The sequence below is a fragment of the Antechinus flavipes genome, chromosome 6 (genome assembly GCF_016432865.1).
Source record: "Antechinus flavipes isolate AdamAnt ecotype Samford, QLD, Australia chromosome 6, AdamAnt_v2, whole genome shotgun sequence".
Taxonomy (NCBI): domain Eukaryota; kingdom Metazoa; phylum Chordata; class Mammalia; order Dasyuromorphia; family Dasyuridae; genus Antechinus; species Antechinus flavipes.
Window position 1 is genome coordinate 216,243,152 of NC_067403.1, and position 16,980 is coordinate 216,260,131.

Below are 16,980 nucleotides of genomic sequence, written 5' to 3' on the forward strand. Positions count from 1 at the left end.
GTCAAATGAGCCAGAGGAGGAAATGGTAAACCACTAAAATGTGTTTGCCAAGAAAATTCCAGACAGGGTCATGAAGAATTGCCCAAGATATCTGAAATGACTCAACAACCACCACTGCTACCACCAACATTTTTTTTCAGATGTGGACCCCTGTGATAGCCTAATTTAGCCTATAGACCCCTTCTCTTAATAAAACCCTTGACTGTCCTTAAATTCTGGTGGGAGTCATGACCTGAAAACAGAGGAGTGAGTACATGGCCATGGTCACAAGGAGGGTCAATAATAGCTTCCTTTGGTTGGTAGCTGAGCTGAACCTGGAAAGCTCAGGATTCTTATAGGTGAAACAGGAGGAGGAGATGCTTTTCTGTTGTTGGGAAAGCCTGGGAGTGGACACAAAAGCAGCAGTGGAAAGCCTATTCTGGCCACTCCATGAGAACAGTTTGGCTGAAATGTAGTATCGAAATAAAAGTAAGGAGTCTGTGAACATAGGAAGGTACCAAATGCTGCAGAGCTTTAAAATGTTTAAAATTGTTTTAGTATAGAAGCGCTAGTGAGAGAACTGAAGGTTTTCTCGCATAGAAATGATATGATTAGAGCTGTATTTTAGGAAGTACAGATTTGGGGGTCAGTTTTAATGTTAAACAGATTGAAGAGAGAGAGGTTGGAAGAATGATAAAATCAGGAAGCTATTATAGACCAAATAAGAAGTTTTGAGAACTGGAATTGGACTGTTGACTGTGGGGTCAGTGAAAAAACGTGGAAGGTGAAAAAAATGTTGTAGAGATAACAGTCAAGACTTAGTAACTAATTGTCTGTGTTGGGAGTTGTGGGAGAATGAAAAACTGAGCATGACCATATCATTACAAGGTTGTAGAATTTGAATCTGACTTTCAATAGGTGGGAAAGCTTGGAGGAGTGCTTGGTTTTGAAGAAGAGTTGATAAATCATATTCTTTTTTTCCTTTTTAATGGTGTTAATTTTGAGATGCTAAGATAGGGGAAGATGCCTTACAGACAACATTCCATGGTCTGAAATTCATCAGAGAGAATTTCCTTTTTTTGATTCAGACATGTTATTTCATTGGTATAGAAAATTTCTAATGAGAAAACTCCTACCAATTGAATTGTTTTGCAATTTACAGAGTTTTAGGAGTTAATGTGCACAGAGGTAATTATTTAATTAGTGGCATCTGGAGAAATCAACTGGATAGTATATTTAAAAGAACAAAGACTGCTTAGGACAAAATCTGCAGAACATTTATGATTAGGAGCAGTAGATGGATGATGGTCTAGCAGAGGTAACTGTCAAAACTACTCAGGCAAATAGGAGGAGAAACAGAAAAGAGTAGAAAAAAATGAAGGAGGAAAGAATATCTAAGGAGTCGGGGTGATTCGAGAGATAAAGGATCATCTGAGAATAAGATCTTTAGATTTAGCAATCAAGAAATAATTGTAACTTTGGAAAGAAGAATTTTAGTTGACTGGCATTTAGAAACCACGTATATTAAGAGATTGAAAAATGAATGGTTGCTAAGGATATGGAGGCAATGAAGATAGAGCTTTTTTCTGGAAGCTAGATGAAGATAGGGCAGTAGATTGACAGGATGGTAAATCAGGAGAAAAAGTTTCATTGTTTTTAAGAATGAGAGCCACCCTGGTTTTGGGGCATCAGAAAAGGAAGCAGTAAATAACAAAAAATGGAAGGTTAGGAAGAGGGAAATTGGAGGGGATGGAATCAAGGGCATAAGGGCAGGAATTAGAATTTTTTTTTCAGCTTTTAGGGCAAAGAAAATGAAAATGAATTTAAAAAAGAGGTTGTTTGATGTATAGGAGAAAGGAAAGCAGAGGTAATGACAACCTTTTTTTTCCTCAGAAAAGTAAAAGATGAAATTCCTATTTCTAAAAACACAATCACTGGAAATGCATATAGTTGTATAACTAAAATTTAAATTAGGAACTGTTTTTGCCATTTAAGTTTGCTTTTACCTCATTTAAATTATTTTAGGAAAAAGTCTCATGTCATCTTAATACTGTGTGTTATTTCTTACACCTTTTTACTAGAGCCATAATTTTTACCATTTTATAGTATTTCATAATTGCTGAGTGGTTGTGTGAAGTGTTTGCCTCTTTGGTATTTTGTATTTAATGTTCCTGTTATTTTTTGTTACAAGTTTCAGAAATGGGATGTGAAAACTTTTGAATGGTTTCTCTTTAAAAATAAAACAAAAATCACTTGGTTTTATAAATATATTTTATAAATGTACATATATGTGAGGCATGCATATATGTATGTATTTGTGTCTTTAGCTTCTTGATACAGAAGAGTGAATTCATGTGACAGAAAACTGACAAATCAAGGAAACCAAAATAGATGACTAGTTCAGTTGAGCAGCCACATGTATAGCTAGCGTAATAGTTGGGGTTCTATTGATTAAGTTGAAGCAGTGCTGAGGCAGTGTGATTGGTGACTGGTTCCCTAACTGATGTTGATCTTTTTTTGAGCTTGCTTGTTTCAGCACATTCACTGGTTGGATAGTAAGGGCAGCAAAAGAAAGCTAAAATATTTTAAATTATATGTTTTTAAAAAACTGACAGTTTTTGTATTGCATAATTAATATCTAGATATCAGCTTTTTGTTTGCTTGGTTTTTTTTTGTTTGTTTAGTTTTTGGTTTGGTTTTTGTTTAGTTTTGTGAGAAAATATGTTAATAGTAGTTTGGCAAAACTATTATATATTCTTATAGAAATAACTTTTGGAAATGGATTTAATTGGTGTCATCACCAGGAAAGCTTTAACATTCAAATCCAAACTTGAAATCATTAATTATGGATTGTTATTCTTGATGTCCAATAATTAAACAGATTTATCTTTAAGTTAACATTACCTCTACCTACTACCACAATTCAGTAGCAATTTAAAAATGTTTACTTTTTTTTTTTTAAATTTAATTTTATTTAATAATAACTTTGTATTGACAGAATCCATGCCAGGATAATTTTTACACAACATTATCCCTTGCAATCACTTATGTTTCGTTTTTTCCCCTCTCTCCCTCCTCCCTCCCCCCCCCCCCCCCCAGATGGCAAGCAGTCCCATATATGTTAAATATGTTGCAGTATATCCTAGATACAATACATATTTGCAGAACAGAACAGTTCTCCCGCTGCACAGGGAGAATTGGATTCAGAAGGTAAAAATAACTCGGGAAGAAAATCAGAAATGCAAATAGTTCACATTCATTTCCCAGTATTCCTTCTTTGGGTGTAGCTGTTTCTGTCCATCATTTATCCAATGAAACTCAGTTAAGTCTCTTTGTCAGAGAAATCCACTTCCATCAGAATACATCCTCATACAATATCGTTGTCGAAGTGTATAATGATCTCCTGGTTCTGCTCATCTCACTTAGCATCAGTCCATGTAAGTCTCTCCAAGCCTCTCTGTATTCATCCTGCTGGTCATTCCTTACAGAGCAATAATATTCCATAACATTCATATACCACAATTTACCCAGCCATTCTCCAATTGATGGGCATCCATTCATTTAAAATGTTTACTCTTTAAACCTGAGTGACATCATACATTGACACAGCAATATAGGAAAAGTTTTGTCTTCATTCCTCTGCAGTGAGAAGCAATGTAGCATTGCAGGGAGAAGGATCAGCTCCCAGGTTGATCATGCCACTGTGTAATCTGACACATGCCAGCTATGTAATTCTGGATAAGCCACCTTGTTTTTAGTGCTAATTTGAATTGGTAGAAAATGGTCTTTCCTTCCAGGAATTTCTAAGATGCATACCCTATTCCATTCTTCCTCTCGGATAAATATGTGAAATAAATCCCCCCCAAATCCACCCCTTTCTTTTATGTTTTTTTTTATGTGTATATATGTATATATATATACACACACACACACACACACACACACACACACACACACACACACACACACACACATACACACATTATTCTTCCTTGGTTATACAAGTAAAAACTGTCCAATTTGTTGTGGGTTTTCACTTGGACAGTTTTTAAAGGGGAGTGTACATGCTAGTACTACATGAAGTTAAAACTGCCAGGAATGTACTAACATTCACGTATTAGAGTTGAAAGACTGCTGGCATCATGTGAATTTCATAGTATGCAATTTTACAATGTGGATTATACCGTTCTAGTCTTTAATTTGTGTGCTGGTGGGTTCTTCAACATTATTTCTTAGCAGAGAAGATTTAAATCAGATAGGATTTGATCAATGGTTTGTGTAGGAAAGCACTATAGCATCATTTTTTACTTTTTATCTCAGCTTCTTGATTTATGTTTTTCCCTTTTACCTCCCTTCGAAAAATCTTAAATTATTTGTACCTTTTTACTATAGAAGCCAGTCTCTATTTGAGGAATTATTAATTAGAGTTTTGAAGAAAATGAAGGTGAGTATGCATTTTAAGACAAAAGTATTTTAAGCACTTAGATATTGTTTGAATATTAATGACTTTTCCTCAGAATAAAAATGCCATGTATAGTTCTATTATATGTTATTTTTAGAAATTATTTTACTTAGCTTTCTGTACAGGCATATTTTTGTATTGAAATTCTTCATGAATTTCTTTTAGGCTTCACTTCAGCCAACAACAAAAATTTTTTAACATATTATTTTTTTCTTCCTTATTTAGGATAAAGTACGAACAGAAAGCTATCGAGATTTTATATACCAAAATCCACATATTTTTAAAGACAAGGTGAGTAGCTCAAGCCACAAAATGTTACCTGCTTTTATTATATTTAAAATTTTATTGTATTTCCTGCTCTGGAGTACAGAATTTTGATAATAGAAAAGTGATCGTACCATCATTATTCAATGTACTATTCTTTATCAAGTTCATTATATAAGCTGTCTTATTAAAAATATGTTTTAAATAAATAATTTTTTATTTAGAATAAGTGAATTTTAATTTATATTTTAGAGTTGTATTATTAGAGAATATTTTAAGATCTAGAGTAGATATTTTGCATTGTGGATAGTAAAATTATTCCTTTGTTTTCTAGCTAGACAATTACAACTAAACACTAGTAAGTCATCTGGAAAAAGGCTACATAAGTATAATGTTTGATGGATTTTTAAGGAATTGTTGTCTTGTAGTAAATTTTAGATAACTGTCCATCTATTTGAGATAAGTTCACTAGCACTAAAATTAAAATTCTTTCTGTGGAGTTTAGCATTCCCTCTTAAATTCTGATTATGCTCTCTAAGAGAGTAAGAAAGGTAATATAGTGAATTAAGTTAAAGCAATGAATGTCATGTGTTTCAGTAGTAGACAACTTTATTGCCTGCTTTGTTGCTTTATACAGCAATGTGTTAATACAGTTGCTTAGTATGTGATGTAATAGAATTTTTGAGAGCTAAGATTTATTAGCAGTGAATTTTTTCTATGGAGTTTATCATTATCTCTTTTTAAAAATTTAAATTGAAACTGTTTCCTACCCTCCCTCCCCACACCATTTGACACAGATTTATAAGTATATGTAAAATCATACTATATTTATAACTTATTAATTATTTCCCTGGAGGTGGATAGCATCTTCATTCATGGTCCTTTGTAATTAATTTGAGTATTTATAGTGCTCAAAATAACTATTCACAATTATTTTTCAAATGATATTGTTGTTGAATATGTCTCTTGGTTTTGCTTACTTCACTTTTCATTATTTCATGCAAGCCTTTACATGTTTTTCTGAAATCAACCAACTCATCATTTCTCATAGCACAGTAGCATTCTATTATAATGGAATTTCATTACCACAAATTGTTTAGCCATTCCCCAATTGATGGACGTTCTCTCAATTTCCAATTCTTTGTCATCACGAAGAGAACTGCTTATAAATATTTCAAATATATAGGTGATTTTTCTTTTACCCTGATCACTTTGGGAAACAGATCCAATAGTGGTATTGTGGGGTCAAAGAATATACACAATTTTATAACAATTGGGGCATAATTTCAAATTTTTTTCTCCAAAATGGGTGGATTAGTTCAGGGTTTCACCAGTAGTGTATTAATGTCCCAACTTTTTTTTTTTTTTTTTTTTTAATTATAACTTTTTATTGACAGAACCCATGCCTGGGTAATTTCTTTTACAACATTATCCCTTGCATTCACTTCTGTTCTGACTTTTCCCTTCCCTCCCTTCACCCTCTCCCCCAGATGGCAAGCAGTCCTATACATGTTGAATATGTCACCGTTTAGCTTAGATACAATATATGAGTGCAGAACTGAACAGTTCTCTTGTTGCACAGAAAGAATTGGATTCAGAAGGTAAAAAATAACCTGGGAAGAAAAATAAAAATGCAAGCAGTTTACATTCATTTCCCAGTGTTCTTTCTTTGGGTGTAGCTGCTTCTGTCTATCCTTGATCAATTGAAACTGAGTTAGATCTCTTTGTTGAAGAAATCCACTTCCATCAGAATACATAGTCATACAGTATCATTGTTGAGGTTTATTATGATCTCCTGGTTCTGCTCATTTCACTTAGCATCAATTCATGTAAGTCTCTTCAAGCCTCTCTGTATTCATCCTGCTGGTCATTTCTTACAGAACAATAATATTCCATAATATTCGTATACCACAGTTTACCCGACCATTCTCCAATTGATGGGCATCCATTCATTTTCCAGTTTCTAGCCACTATAAACAGGGCTGCCACAAACATTTTTGTCCCAACTTTTCTATATCCTCTCCGGTATTTGTCATTTTTCTCTTCTGTTATTTTAGCCAATCTAATAGATGTGAGAATTTGCATTCCTCTACCAGTAATGTTTTAGAGCATTTTTGACTATTTGTTTTTTGTTTTTTCTTTTAGTCTTCATTGAAAAATTGCCTATTCCTTATATCCCAAAGAAATACTAAAGAAGGGAAAGGGACCTGTATGTGCCAAAATGTTTGTAGCAGCCCTGTTTGTAGTGGCTAAAAACTGGAAAATGAATGGATGCCCATCAATTGGAGAATGGCTGGGTAAATTGTGGTATATGAATGTTATGGAATATTATTGTTCTGTAAGAAATGACCAGCAGGATGAATACAGAGAGGACTGGCGAGACTTACATGAACTGATGCTAAGTGAAATGAGCAGAACCAGGAGATCATTATACACTTCGACAACGATATTGTATGAGGACATATTTTGATGGAAGTGGATTTCTTTGACAAAGAGACCTGAGTTTCAATTGATAAATGACGGACAAAAGCAGCTACACCCAAAGAAAGAACACTGGGAAACGAATGTGAACTATCTGCATTTTTGTTTTTCTTCCCGGGTTATTTATACCTTCTGAATCCAATTCTCCCTATGCAACAAGAGAACTGTTAGGCTCTGCAAACATATATTGTATCTAGGATATACTGCAACATATCCAACATATATAGGACTGCTTGCCATCTAGGGGAGGGGGTGGAGGGAGGGAGGGAAAAAAAAATCGGAACAGAAATGAGTGTCAATATAAAGTAATTATTAAATAAAAATTAAAAAAAAAAAAAAGAAAAATTGCCTATTCATTTATCAATTGGGGAATGATATATATTCTTATATATTTGACAAAGTTCTATATATATTTGAAATAAGACCTTTTTTGGACAAATTGTCTCCAAATTTATTTTTTCGTATTTTTCTGCTCTCCTTCCAGTCTTAGTTTGTACAAAAGCTTTTTAATTTAATGTAATCAAAATTATCCATTTTTATATGTCACAATGCTTTCTCTTTCATATTTATTCATAAATTCTTCTCCTATCCATAAGTCAGATAGGTAATGTATTCCATGTTCTTTTTTTTTTTTCCCCTGAGGTAAATGGGGTTAAGTGACTTGCCCAGGGACACAAAGCTAGGAAGTGTTAAGTGTCTAAGGTCATATTTGAACTCAGGTCCTTCTGACTTCAGGGCTGGTGCTCAAATTAATCACCATCTAGCTGCCCTTATATTCTTCTAATGGTATCTCCTTTTTTATCTAGTTCATATATTTCATTACCTCTCTAAGTAAATTATCTCTGGAGTTCATTTTTAAGAACCAAAAGTTGGAATTTAGAACTAAATCTCTTAAATCAGTAGTATGGAGCTCAAATATAAGTGAGAGATTCTGAACTCTACATAAGGAACCCTTTTGACCACATGTTGACTTTGAAAACTATATATTAACATTATCCTTGTTCTATTATATTTTCACTTTTTAAAAAATATATTTTTTAATTACATTTTTATCTGGTTTGGATTGCACTTGGAAGTATTGTGGCCATGATGTGGGCTGGGTAGAATGTTCGACACCTCTGCCTTAAATAGCACATCACTGAAAAATAGCACATCTTGCATCTTACTGGCTTTTCCTTTACTCTTTACAAACATATCATGTGTTGTATTTTGTTACTGTAGCAGTATTTTAATCATTTTTGTATTATCTTCAGTGGTGATTGTGCATTATATTTTCTTGCATTCCAATTGAAATTTCATTCTATAATTCTCTTTCTTTAGAAAAGTCAGGTTCCATTTACTGCTACTCTGTCCTGGAGCGCTGTCCAACCTGGTATATTTATGATGTTCTGAAATTGCCATTTTCTTGCTGTAATTCTTTTATGATGTTCAACACTTCTAGTTGTTGTTAAAAATTCATTTTCAGATCTTTTATCCAATACCCCTTAATGCTATTTTCTTTCCTTTGAGATCTTCATTTTATCCTTCTAGATGTTGTTTTTATGTAGTTATTTATATATTGTCTTCACCATTTGATTGGGAACATCTTGAGAGCAGACATTATTTGTGTGTGTGTGTGTGTGTGTGTGTGTTTTAAGGGGATGGGGTATTCCTAGCTATTAGCACAGTGTCTGACACATAGTATGTTTATAGACAGAATATAGCCAGTGGAGAGTGAGAAATTGAATGTATATGAGAAAAAGAAGGCCTTTCTGGAGCCAGGTGTTAGACTATGCCATAAGAAATGAGATTGGCTTTTAGCAAGGCGTAGGGAGGGACTAAAGAATAAATGGTAATAATGAGCAATTTGAGGTAGTTACTGACATGTGGCCTCCTATGTCAGTGAAATAAGAAATGGTTGTTATCTTCTATAAGAGTGAGGATTGGGATGCAATTAATTATGTACTTTGAAATAAAGAAAAAATATATGTAGCATTTGCTACAAGTAATGAGGAGTGAGATGTGTGAGAATAGAGAAAAAGGATTGACTAGTAGCATGAAAAGCAGACTGATATCCTACCTCAAAGATTATATTGAGTGAGATCAGCTCTACTTTCTGACCTGTTTAGCAGTTCTTAGCAGCCTAAAAACTGTTGAATTGTACAAGATCAGGGACAAGAGTAAGAGAGTAGATGGCAGATATCACCCTATGGCTGGGAATTAACGTCAGGAAAGGCAGAAGATCAGTTTGAAGTAGTCTCTAGTGTTGGCTAGTGAATCTTTAAAATGGCAGACCAGGAGAGCAAGTTGGAATTATGTAGGTAAAATGAAATCAGAGTAGAGAAAATGACTTTACTGTATAATGAGGAATCAGATAAGGATCATAGAATCATATTCTGGCGCCAGAAAGGACCTCAGCCACCAACATTTTACAAAATGACAGAAAGACAAGATTACTTCCTCGAGGACCTATTGGCAGGAAGCATTTAGGAATCAGGCTTGAACCTGGATATTCAGCTCTAGAATTTTCAGAGCTCTTTTGCACTGAACCAGAGAAGCAGAGAGTGAAGAGCAGCACCTTTGTCTTCAAATTGTGTTCTTTAGATTAAAAACATCATAATTAAGTATTTTAGAGTCTACCATGCTTTTACTTTTTATAAGATAAAAATTTGAAAAATGTATTAGTTCAAAAATTTCCTTTGAAGATAGTATGGCTTTTTACCCTTACTTAGCATAAAGTGACAAAATATTTTTATTGTGCATTCATGATTAATATTCATCGTTAAGGATCTTCCCATTCAAATCATTCTTTCTAACTGCAAAATATAATTGCAAGTGATTTTTTTTTTTCATCATGTAATGGAAAAAACATGCTTGAAATTCTTCTAAAATTTTGAATCATTTCAATTCCACTTATTTGATTATTCAGTTTGCTTCATTTAAAAAGTACCAAAATTTTCTGCTGTGTACATAGTGGATACTCATGGTATATATATATTTTTTTTGTTGCTCTGCCTTACACCAAATAGTATGCACATTTCATTGTCTATTCATAGTACCTGATCAAGATTTTCATTTCAAAAATTCATTGATGACTTGGTTTTACATCATAGTCATTTCTGGACATATGCTCCCCTGCTATTCTGTATATAATGTTATCCTTGTAAAAAAACAAAAAAAGTTGAGGAAAACCAACCTTATAATAACTACATTTGACAACAGGGAAAATATGCAATCTAACATAACCATAATTGTCTGTTTCTCTGTATAAACCTCATTTCTTTTCCAGGGTCAAGTAGATATCATTATTTAATAAAGAGTTTAGCTTTGTTTGAGTATTCTTTTTCTTAATATTATTAGTTTGTAAAGAATTTATCTAAACCAATACCAGTATTTTTACTTAGAATAAATTGAAAATGGATCCCCATTTTTCTTGGTCAATTTTTTGTTTTAATCATTTAAAATCATATCTTTTAATCACATTTTAATAATTTAATCATTGATCATTTAATCATGTAATTTTTAAAGTATTGAAATATATATTAGAACAAAGAGATACTAATATATACTATTGTTATTACAGATAGTTCTGGATGTTGGTTGTGGAACTGGAATTCTCTCTATGTTTGCAGCTAAAGCTGGTGCAAAAAAGGTCATTGGAGTTGATCAATCCGAAATACTTTATCAGGCAATGGATATAATAAGGTAGTTGAAGTCTTATGCCCCATTTTTAAGGTGTATAATAATTTTTGTAATTTTCAACCTTTAGTTCTTTGTTATAAATTATGTTAATATCAACAGAACACAATTATTCATGGGCAATTTATAGAATCCTATCAGATCTCTGAGACTCAAACACAATTTTTTTCCTCCATATCTGAAGAAGGGCAGTCAGATTAGTGTGGGACCCTAGAGGATTAGATGAAGAACTTGGGAAAATTTTGCAGGGAGAAAGAAGACAGGGTAATATAATAACTATTTAAATATTTGAAAAGCTGTCACCTAGGAAAATTAAACTGTTCTATCTGGTTCTAAATGGTAGAACTCAGAACAATGTATAGGTAGAGGTTGCAAAGTGGCAAATTTAATGTTTAATATGAGCTAAAACTTCTTAAGCAGAGAGCCATCTTAAAATTGCATGGGCTTCCTTTTGAGTCTCATCTCACTAGAGGTCTTAAGCAAAAGTGGAAGGCTAATTCATCAGGTGTATGGAAGAAGGGACTCATTTACAATTATGGATTGGATGTGGCCATTTAGGTCTCTTTCAACTCTGAAAATCTATGTTTCTCTGAATTGAATTAAAGACATAAAGACAGGAATTAAAAATTTATTTTGTAAAAAGTTTTTTTGTCTTTCTTTGCTCTGTGAAATCATATATTGTAAGTTGACTGTTAGTCTGACAGCTTATCTCTTTAAAAAGCAATATTTAATTTTTTAATGATCTCATATTCCATTCTCCACCAAAAAATCTCTTGTCTTTCAAGTTATCTTAATTAAAGTCTTACTCTGTCATTTTGTCATAACATGAAAGGAACCTTGGTTTCCTGAAGAATATACTAGGATATTGCATGTTTTGGTAGCTTCTAGAAAAATTTCCAATATTGGTCCTGTAACAGACATTGTCTAAAGCCAATCTAAATATGTAGAGACTGAACACGGGAAAATTTGACCATTAGTTAACCATAAAGGGAAAGAAAAAAGGCATTTTCCAAGTACCTACTATGTGCGAAGCACTATGCTGAGTGCTTTAAAAATATCATCTCATTTAATACTCACAATAACTTTAGGAAAAGATGCTTATTGTTGAAGACTTAACTGAGGAAACAGATTAAAATGATTTATCATATAGCTAGTAGGTATCTGAGGCTCAGGCCCACTATTCCCTGCACTGTGCTACCTACTTGCCTCTAAACATACAAAACAGCCTTGAGCACTAAGTGACTCCTTCTTCTACAGTGACTATTATTGACAAAAAGATATGAGTGGTAAGGAAAGAGTGGAGCATCACTCTTCAAATATCAGCTGTTGTCTTGATGTGAAATCTTATCTAATTATTAACAATTGTATATACTACTAGAAGAACTGAGCCACATCCAGATTGACATGTTTTTTGTAAATTACTTTGAAAGACATAATAAAAAAGGTCAGATCTAAAAAAATTACTCAATCCCCAGGTTCCCTTAGATCTGAGATGAGGTTATTTTCATGTAAGAAACATTATTTTATGAAACACTTGGTTTTCTAACCTTGAAAAAGTTTATGATAAATTTATGTGCCAATATCTGGTACAGAGAATGGAGAAGTAGAAAATTTCTGTGAGTGACTTGAGTGTTTTTAATTAAATCATCATAAACCCTTGAAAATCATACACTTCATTGCTGAGATAGACTTAATGGTAGTACAGTGAAAACTACTAGAAAATGTGGTTAGAGATGTATGCTAAAAGTATCCAAAGGTTGTAAACTTCTAAGATTTAAGATCGTGTACATACTGATCACCAAGCGTTACTACACTCCAAAAAAGAAATTGACTGTTTTGTAACAGACAGGAAATGACTGGTTACCAGTAGGAGTTGCTTTAGGGTCAATTTCATTTGTTATTTTTCCCAAATGATAACTATCACACACATTGGGTAAGATGTAAAATTGTCTCTGATAAAGCTGAGTTTTCAACAACAACAAAAAAAAATCTAATGTGAAAATAGAACCTTGAAATCCAATTTAAAATAAAATGACAAGGTTTCCTTCCCCCCCCCCCCCCAAGAAATAGAAAGTAGTTTCATTATATGAGCGCCCTTAATGTTTCATTTTATTTTGAAAAACAAAAAGCCTCAGCTGCAAGTTAAGCCTAAGTATGTCAGGGTTAAGTTTTCTTACACACACACACACTTTCTCTCTCTCTCTCTCTCTCTCTCTCTCTCTCTCTCTCTCTCTCTCTCTCTCTTTCTCCACCCCCCCACCTTTCCCTTCAAGGTATCTAAGTTAGTCCTATTTATTCTGTTATGAATGCCCTGGTTCCAGCCTATGAAAAACAGTTAACAAAATTTCCTCCTTCTTAACAGTTGTTCATGAAGATTTTAATAATAAGAAAGATTTTGACAGTTCTAACTTTTAGAAAATGTCAAAATATTTGCCGTGGGAAATGATTTTTTATAATAGCCTTTTATCTTAGCCATTATTTTTCATGTTTTCTTCATTATATGTCAGATACTTTAATAAAATTATTTTCTTGCCTAGAAATCATTCACTGAGTGATTATAAAGATGATAGATAATGGGAAGGGAAGAGGGAAAAAAATAAGGATTTTGTTATGTAATAAATTTCACTCCCCTTTCTTAACATTTGCTGTCATGATAATGGTATGTCCAATAAAAGTTGTTATTTAACAAAAGATAAATCACTAGAACTCAGATTATATGGTCATCATATAGCTTTGTCTTTTTATAAAATTCAGAGAACTGCATTGGTTTAATCAAATAAACATTTTTTGTGTGTGCATATTTATGCATGCATTGTTTTTGTTGGAAATGAACTTTTGTTAAAGGTAAAATGAGATTACTAAAGCTATTAAAATTATAGATTATGTTATGTTATGTTGCCTGGAAGATTAATAGGAACTCATTGAAAACAGACTGTTTTTTTTGCTTGTTTGTTTGTTTGTTTTTTTTGTCTTTTCTTTGTATCCTCATTGTTTAATACAGTGGCTGGAACATCACAAATAGTAAAATTTTATTGACTTGACTTGGGAAAAATAATTGTACAAATATCTCTAGTGTTGAGCCAGTAGAAACAATTGTACTTTTAAATTTTATTTCATCTTATTCAGGGATGGTTATACTATAATATCATAAGATTCTATGATACTAAATTTTGAAATCCTTTCTGAAATTGAAATCCTTCCATGTCTCCCTCATTAGACCTATTCTTTGTCCTCATTGCAGCTTACATTTCTCTTCATTTTCCTGATTCATTCCCCTCCTCTGAATTCATTTTCTTTCCTTCCTTTCCTTCATTGACCCCTTGTGTATGATCCCTGCAAGCTATGGTAGTATTTTTCCTTCTTTCTACTGTCAAATTTCTGGAGTTTCTACGGTCAAATTTCTGGAGTTATCTCCATCCACTTTCACTTCCTTGCTATCTTGTTACTTTTCAGCATCTTCTAATCTGGTTTGTGATCCCACAAAACAGTGATATTTATATACTAATTCCCATGATTCTCCTTAGTTCTCATCTCTCCTGTCTTGATTTCTGTTAGCACTACTTTCCCCTTGTTTTTTCCTGTCTCTCATTGTGCTGTTTCATATCTATCTCTGGCACTTTTTATCATAATTTATCCTTGCAACTCAGTACTGAGTCTTCTTCTCTTTCACCTATAGTTATTTTATCCCCTCTAATGAATTTATGTACAGTCTAAATGTGAATGATTCCCAGATCTGTGTATTCTGCTCTATTTGTTCTCCTGAAGCACAATGCTATACATTTCCTGCTGTACTTCTGGATATCTTGTAAGTCTCTCAAAGTCTAAGACAGAAGTTGTCATCATTCTTATAAACCTTTTCTTCCTCCAAATTAAAAAAAAAAAATTCTATTACAGATATTGTTTTATACTTTAAAATCAAGATTTATAATCTTGAAATCATCCTTGACTCTTCCTTCTTTAATTCTGTACCTCTATCACATCCAATCAGTTGATTAGATGCATATTGTTTAGATTATTTATAATTGTTTCTTTTTCACAAGTTTCTTTTGAAACTTTCCTTTGAAACTATTCTCTTCGTCACAGTAGTATTCTATCACATTCACATACCATAACTTGTTCAGCCATTCCCCAAATGATGGATACCCCTTCAGTTACCAATTCTTTACCATTACAAAAAAAAAAAACTGCTCTAAAAATTTTTGTACTGGTAGGTCTTTTTCTTATTTCACTGATATCGTTGGCTTGCTAGTATTTTATTTAATTTTATTATTTAATTTCATTAGGGATATTGCTCTATAGATCTCTTTCTGTGTTTACTCTCCCAAATATTAAGACCATATTTGTGTCACAGAAGAACTTTGATAGGGCTCCTCCTTTTCCTGTTTTTTCCAAACAATTCAAGTAATATTGTTAAGTAATTTTTCTTTAAATATTTGATATAATTCATTTAAAATTTTATTTTATGATTCTTCCCCCTCTCCTTTTTGGAGTTCATTTATGGTTTGTTCAATTTCTTTTTCTGAGATCAAATTGAGTTCTTTATTTTTTTTTTCTTTTATATTTTTGTGAAGATTAATTCATTTCATTTAGACTGTTGGTGTTACTGGCATATAATTGGATGAAATAGTTCCTAATAATTTCTTTTCTCCTTCTTTGGTTGTGAATTCACTTTTTTCATTTTTGATTATATATTATATAAATTCTGGTTATTATCATGTATGTATTAATCAAGTTGATTTTTGATTGTATAGTATATAAATTCTGGTTATTATCATATATGTATTAATCAAGTTAAAGTCTTTAAATCCCTACCCCATCCTGACTACATATTTTTAAATTACTATCAATGCCTACTATCCTGCCTCTTGTTTAGAAAGAACATTGGACTTGGAGTCAGAATGCATATAGTCCTAGTATTTTGCATAAGCAAATAGAGATTCAAAGATTTAATTTCCATAGTTTCATGACTGGTGTATCCAGAATTAGGATCCAGATCTTTTGTCTTCCAAGCCAATATTCTTTTCGTTATGTTTAGTCTTTAGCCCTGTTACATGCTGAGACTTATAAATTCAATTATTTTCATCAGCCTACTAGACATCTCTGCTTGCATGTCCTGCTTCTCACCTCAAACCTAATATATATATATATATATATATATATATATATCATAAATTCAGTTATTTTCATCAGCCTACTAGACATCTCTGCTTGCATGTCCTGCTTCTCACCTCAAACCCAATTTATATATAAAACTTTTAGAACTATAGCAGTAGAATTCATGTGAAAGGGCAGGATTACTGAAAGTTGAATTCTGTAGTAGTGAGAATTCTGGAGTAGTGATTCTTCACACATCTAAATCTCATGTTTCATTCTTGGTGGCTAGATTTTAGGAATAACATTGACAAGTTGGAGTACATCAGAATAGATTTACCAAATAGAAGATTAGAGTCCAAACCATAACTGGTTGGGGAAAAAAATTTGGTCTGGAGAAGAGATTTATTCAAATAGCTGAAAAAGTTTCATGTTGAAAAAAAATTAGATTTTTTTTTTTTTAGCCTCAAAAGTGTAAAAGCTGGCTTGAAGCTTAACATAAAAAAACCCGAGTCCTTGCCAAATGACCCTATTACTTCCTGGCAAATAGCGGGAGAAGAAATGAAAACAGTGTGAGGTTTTATTTTCTTGAGTTCAAAGATCATTTCAGATAGCAACTACCACCACAAAATTGAAAGACACTTGCTCCTTGGAAGGAAAACCATGGCAAATGTGCACAGCACCCTAAAAAAACTATAGCACCTTTCCAACAAATGTCCAACAAATGGTTTTTCCAGTTAGCAGTGTTTATTTGGACTGTAAGGAGATCAAATGAGTCAGTACTTAAGAGAAATTAACTCACATTGTTCACTGGAAGGTCAAATACTGATGTTAAAATTTAAATGCTTTGTATAATGAGAAGATGGGACTCCTTGCATAAGATGTAATGGAAGAGTGAAGGCAAAAGGAAAAGGAGACAGCAGAAGGAATAAAAATGAACTTGGACTTCTGGAAATAGTGTAGCATAGAAGGGCCCCATAGATGGGGTCACAAGGAGTTTGACATGATGAACAACTGGACAAAAA

At 32.8% G+C, this 16,980-nt stretch overlaps 1 protein-coding gene across 1 annotated transcript in view; it reads left to right on the top strand.

Moving 5' to 3' along the window:
* Nucleotides 1-16,980, top strand: part of PRMT3 (protein arginine methyltransferase 3) — a 157,771-nt gene that overhangs the window by 24,221 nt on the left and 116,570 nt on the right. Inside the window, exons 8-9 of the mRNA XM_051966629.1 lie at nt 4,667-4,732; nt 10,749-10,870. Of these exons, the coding sequence (XP_051822589.1) occupies nt 4,667-4,732; nt 10,749-10,870 (188 nt within the window). The remainder of the gene's footprint in view (nt 1-4,666; nt 4,733-10,748; nt 10,871-16,980) is intronic.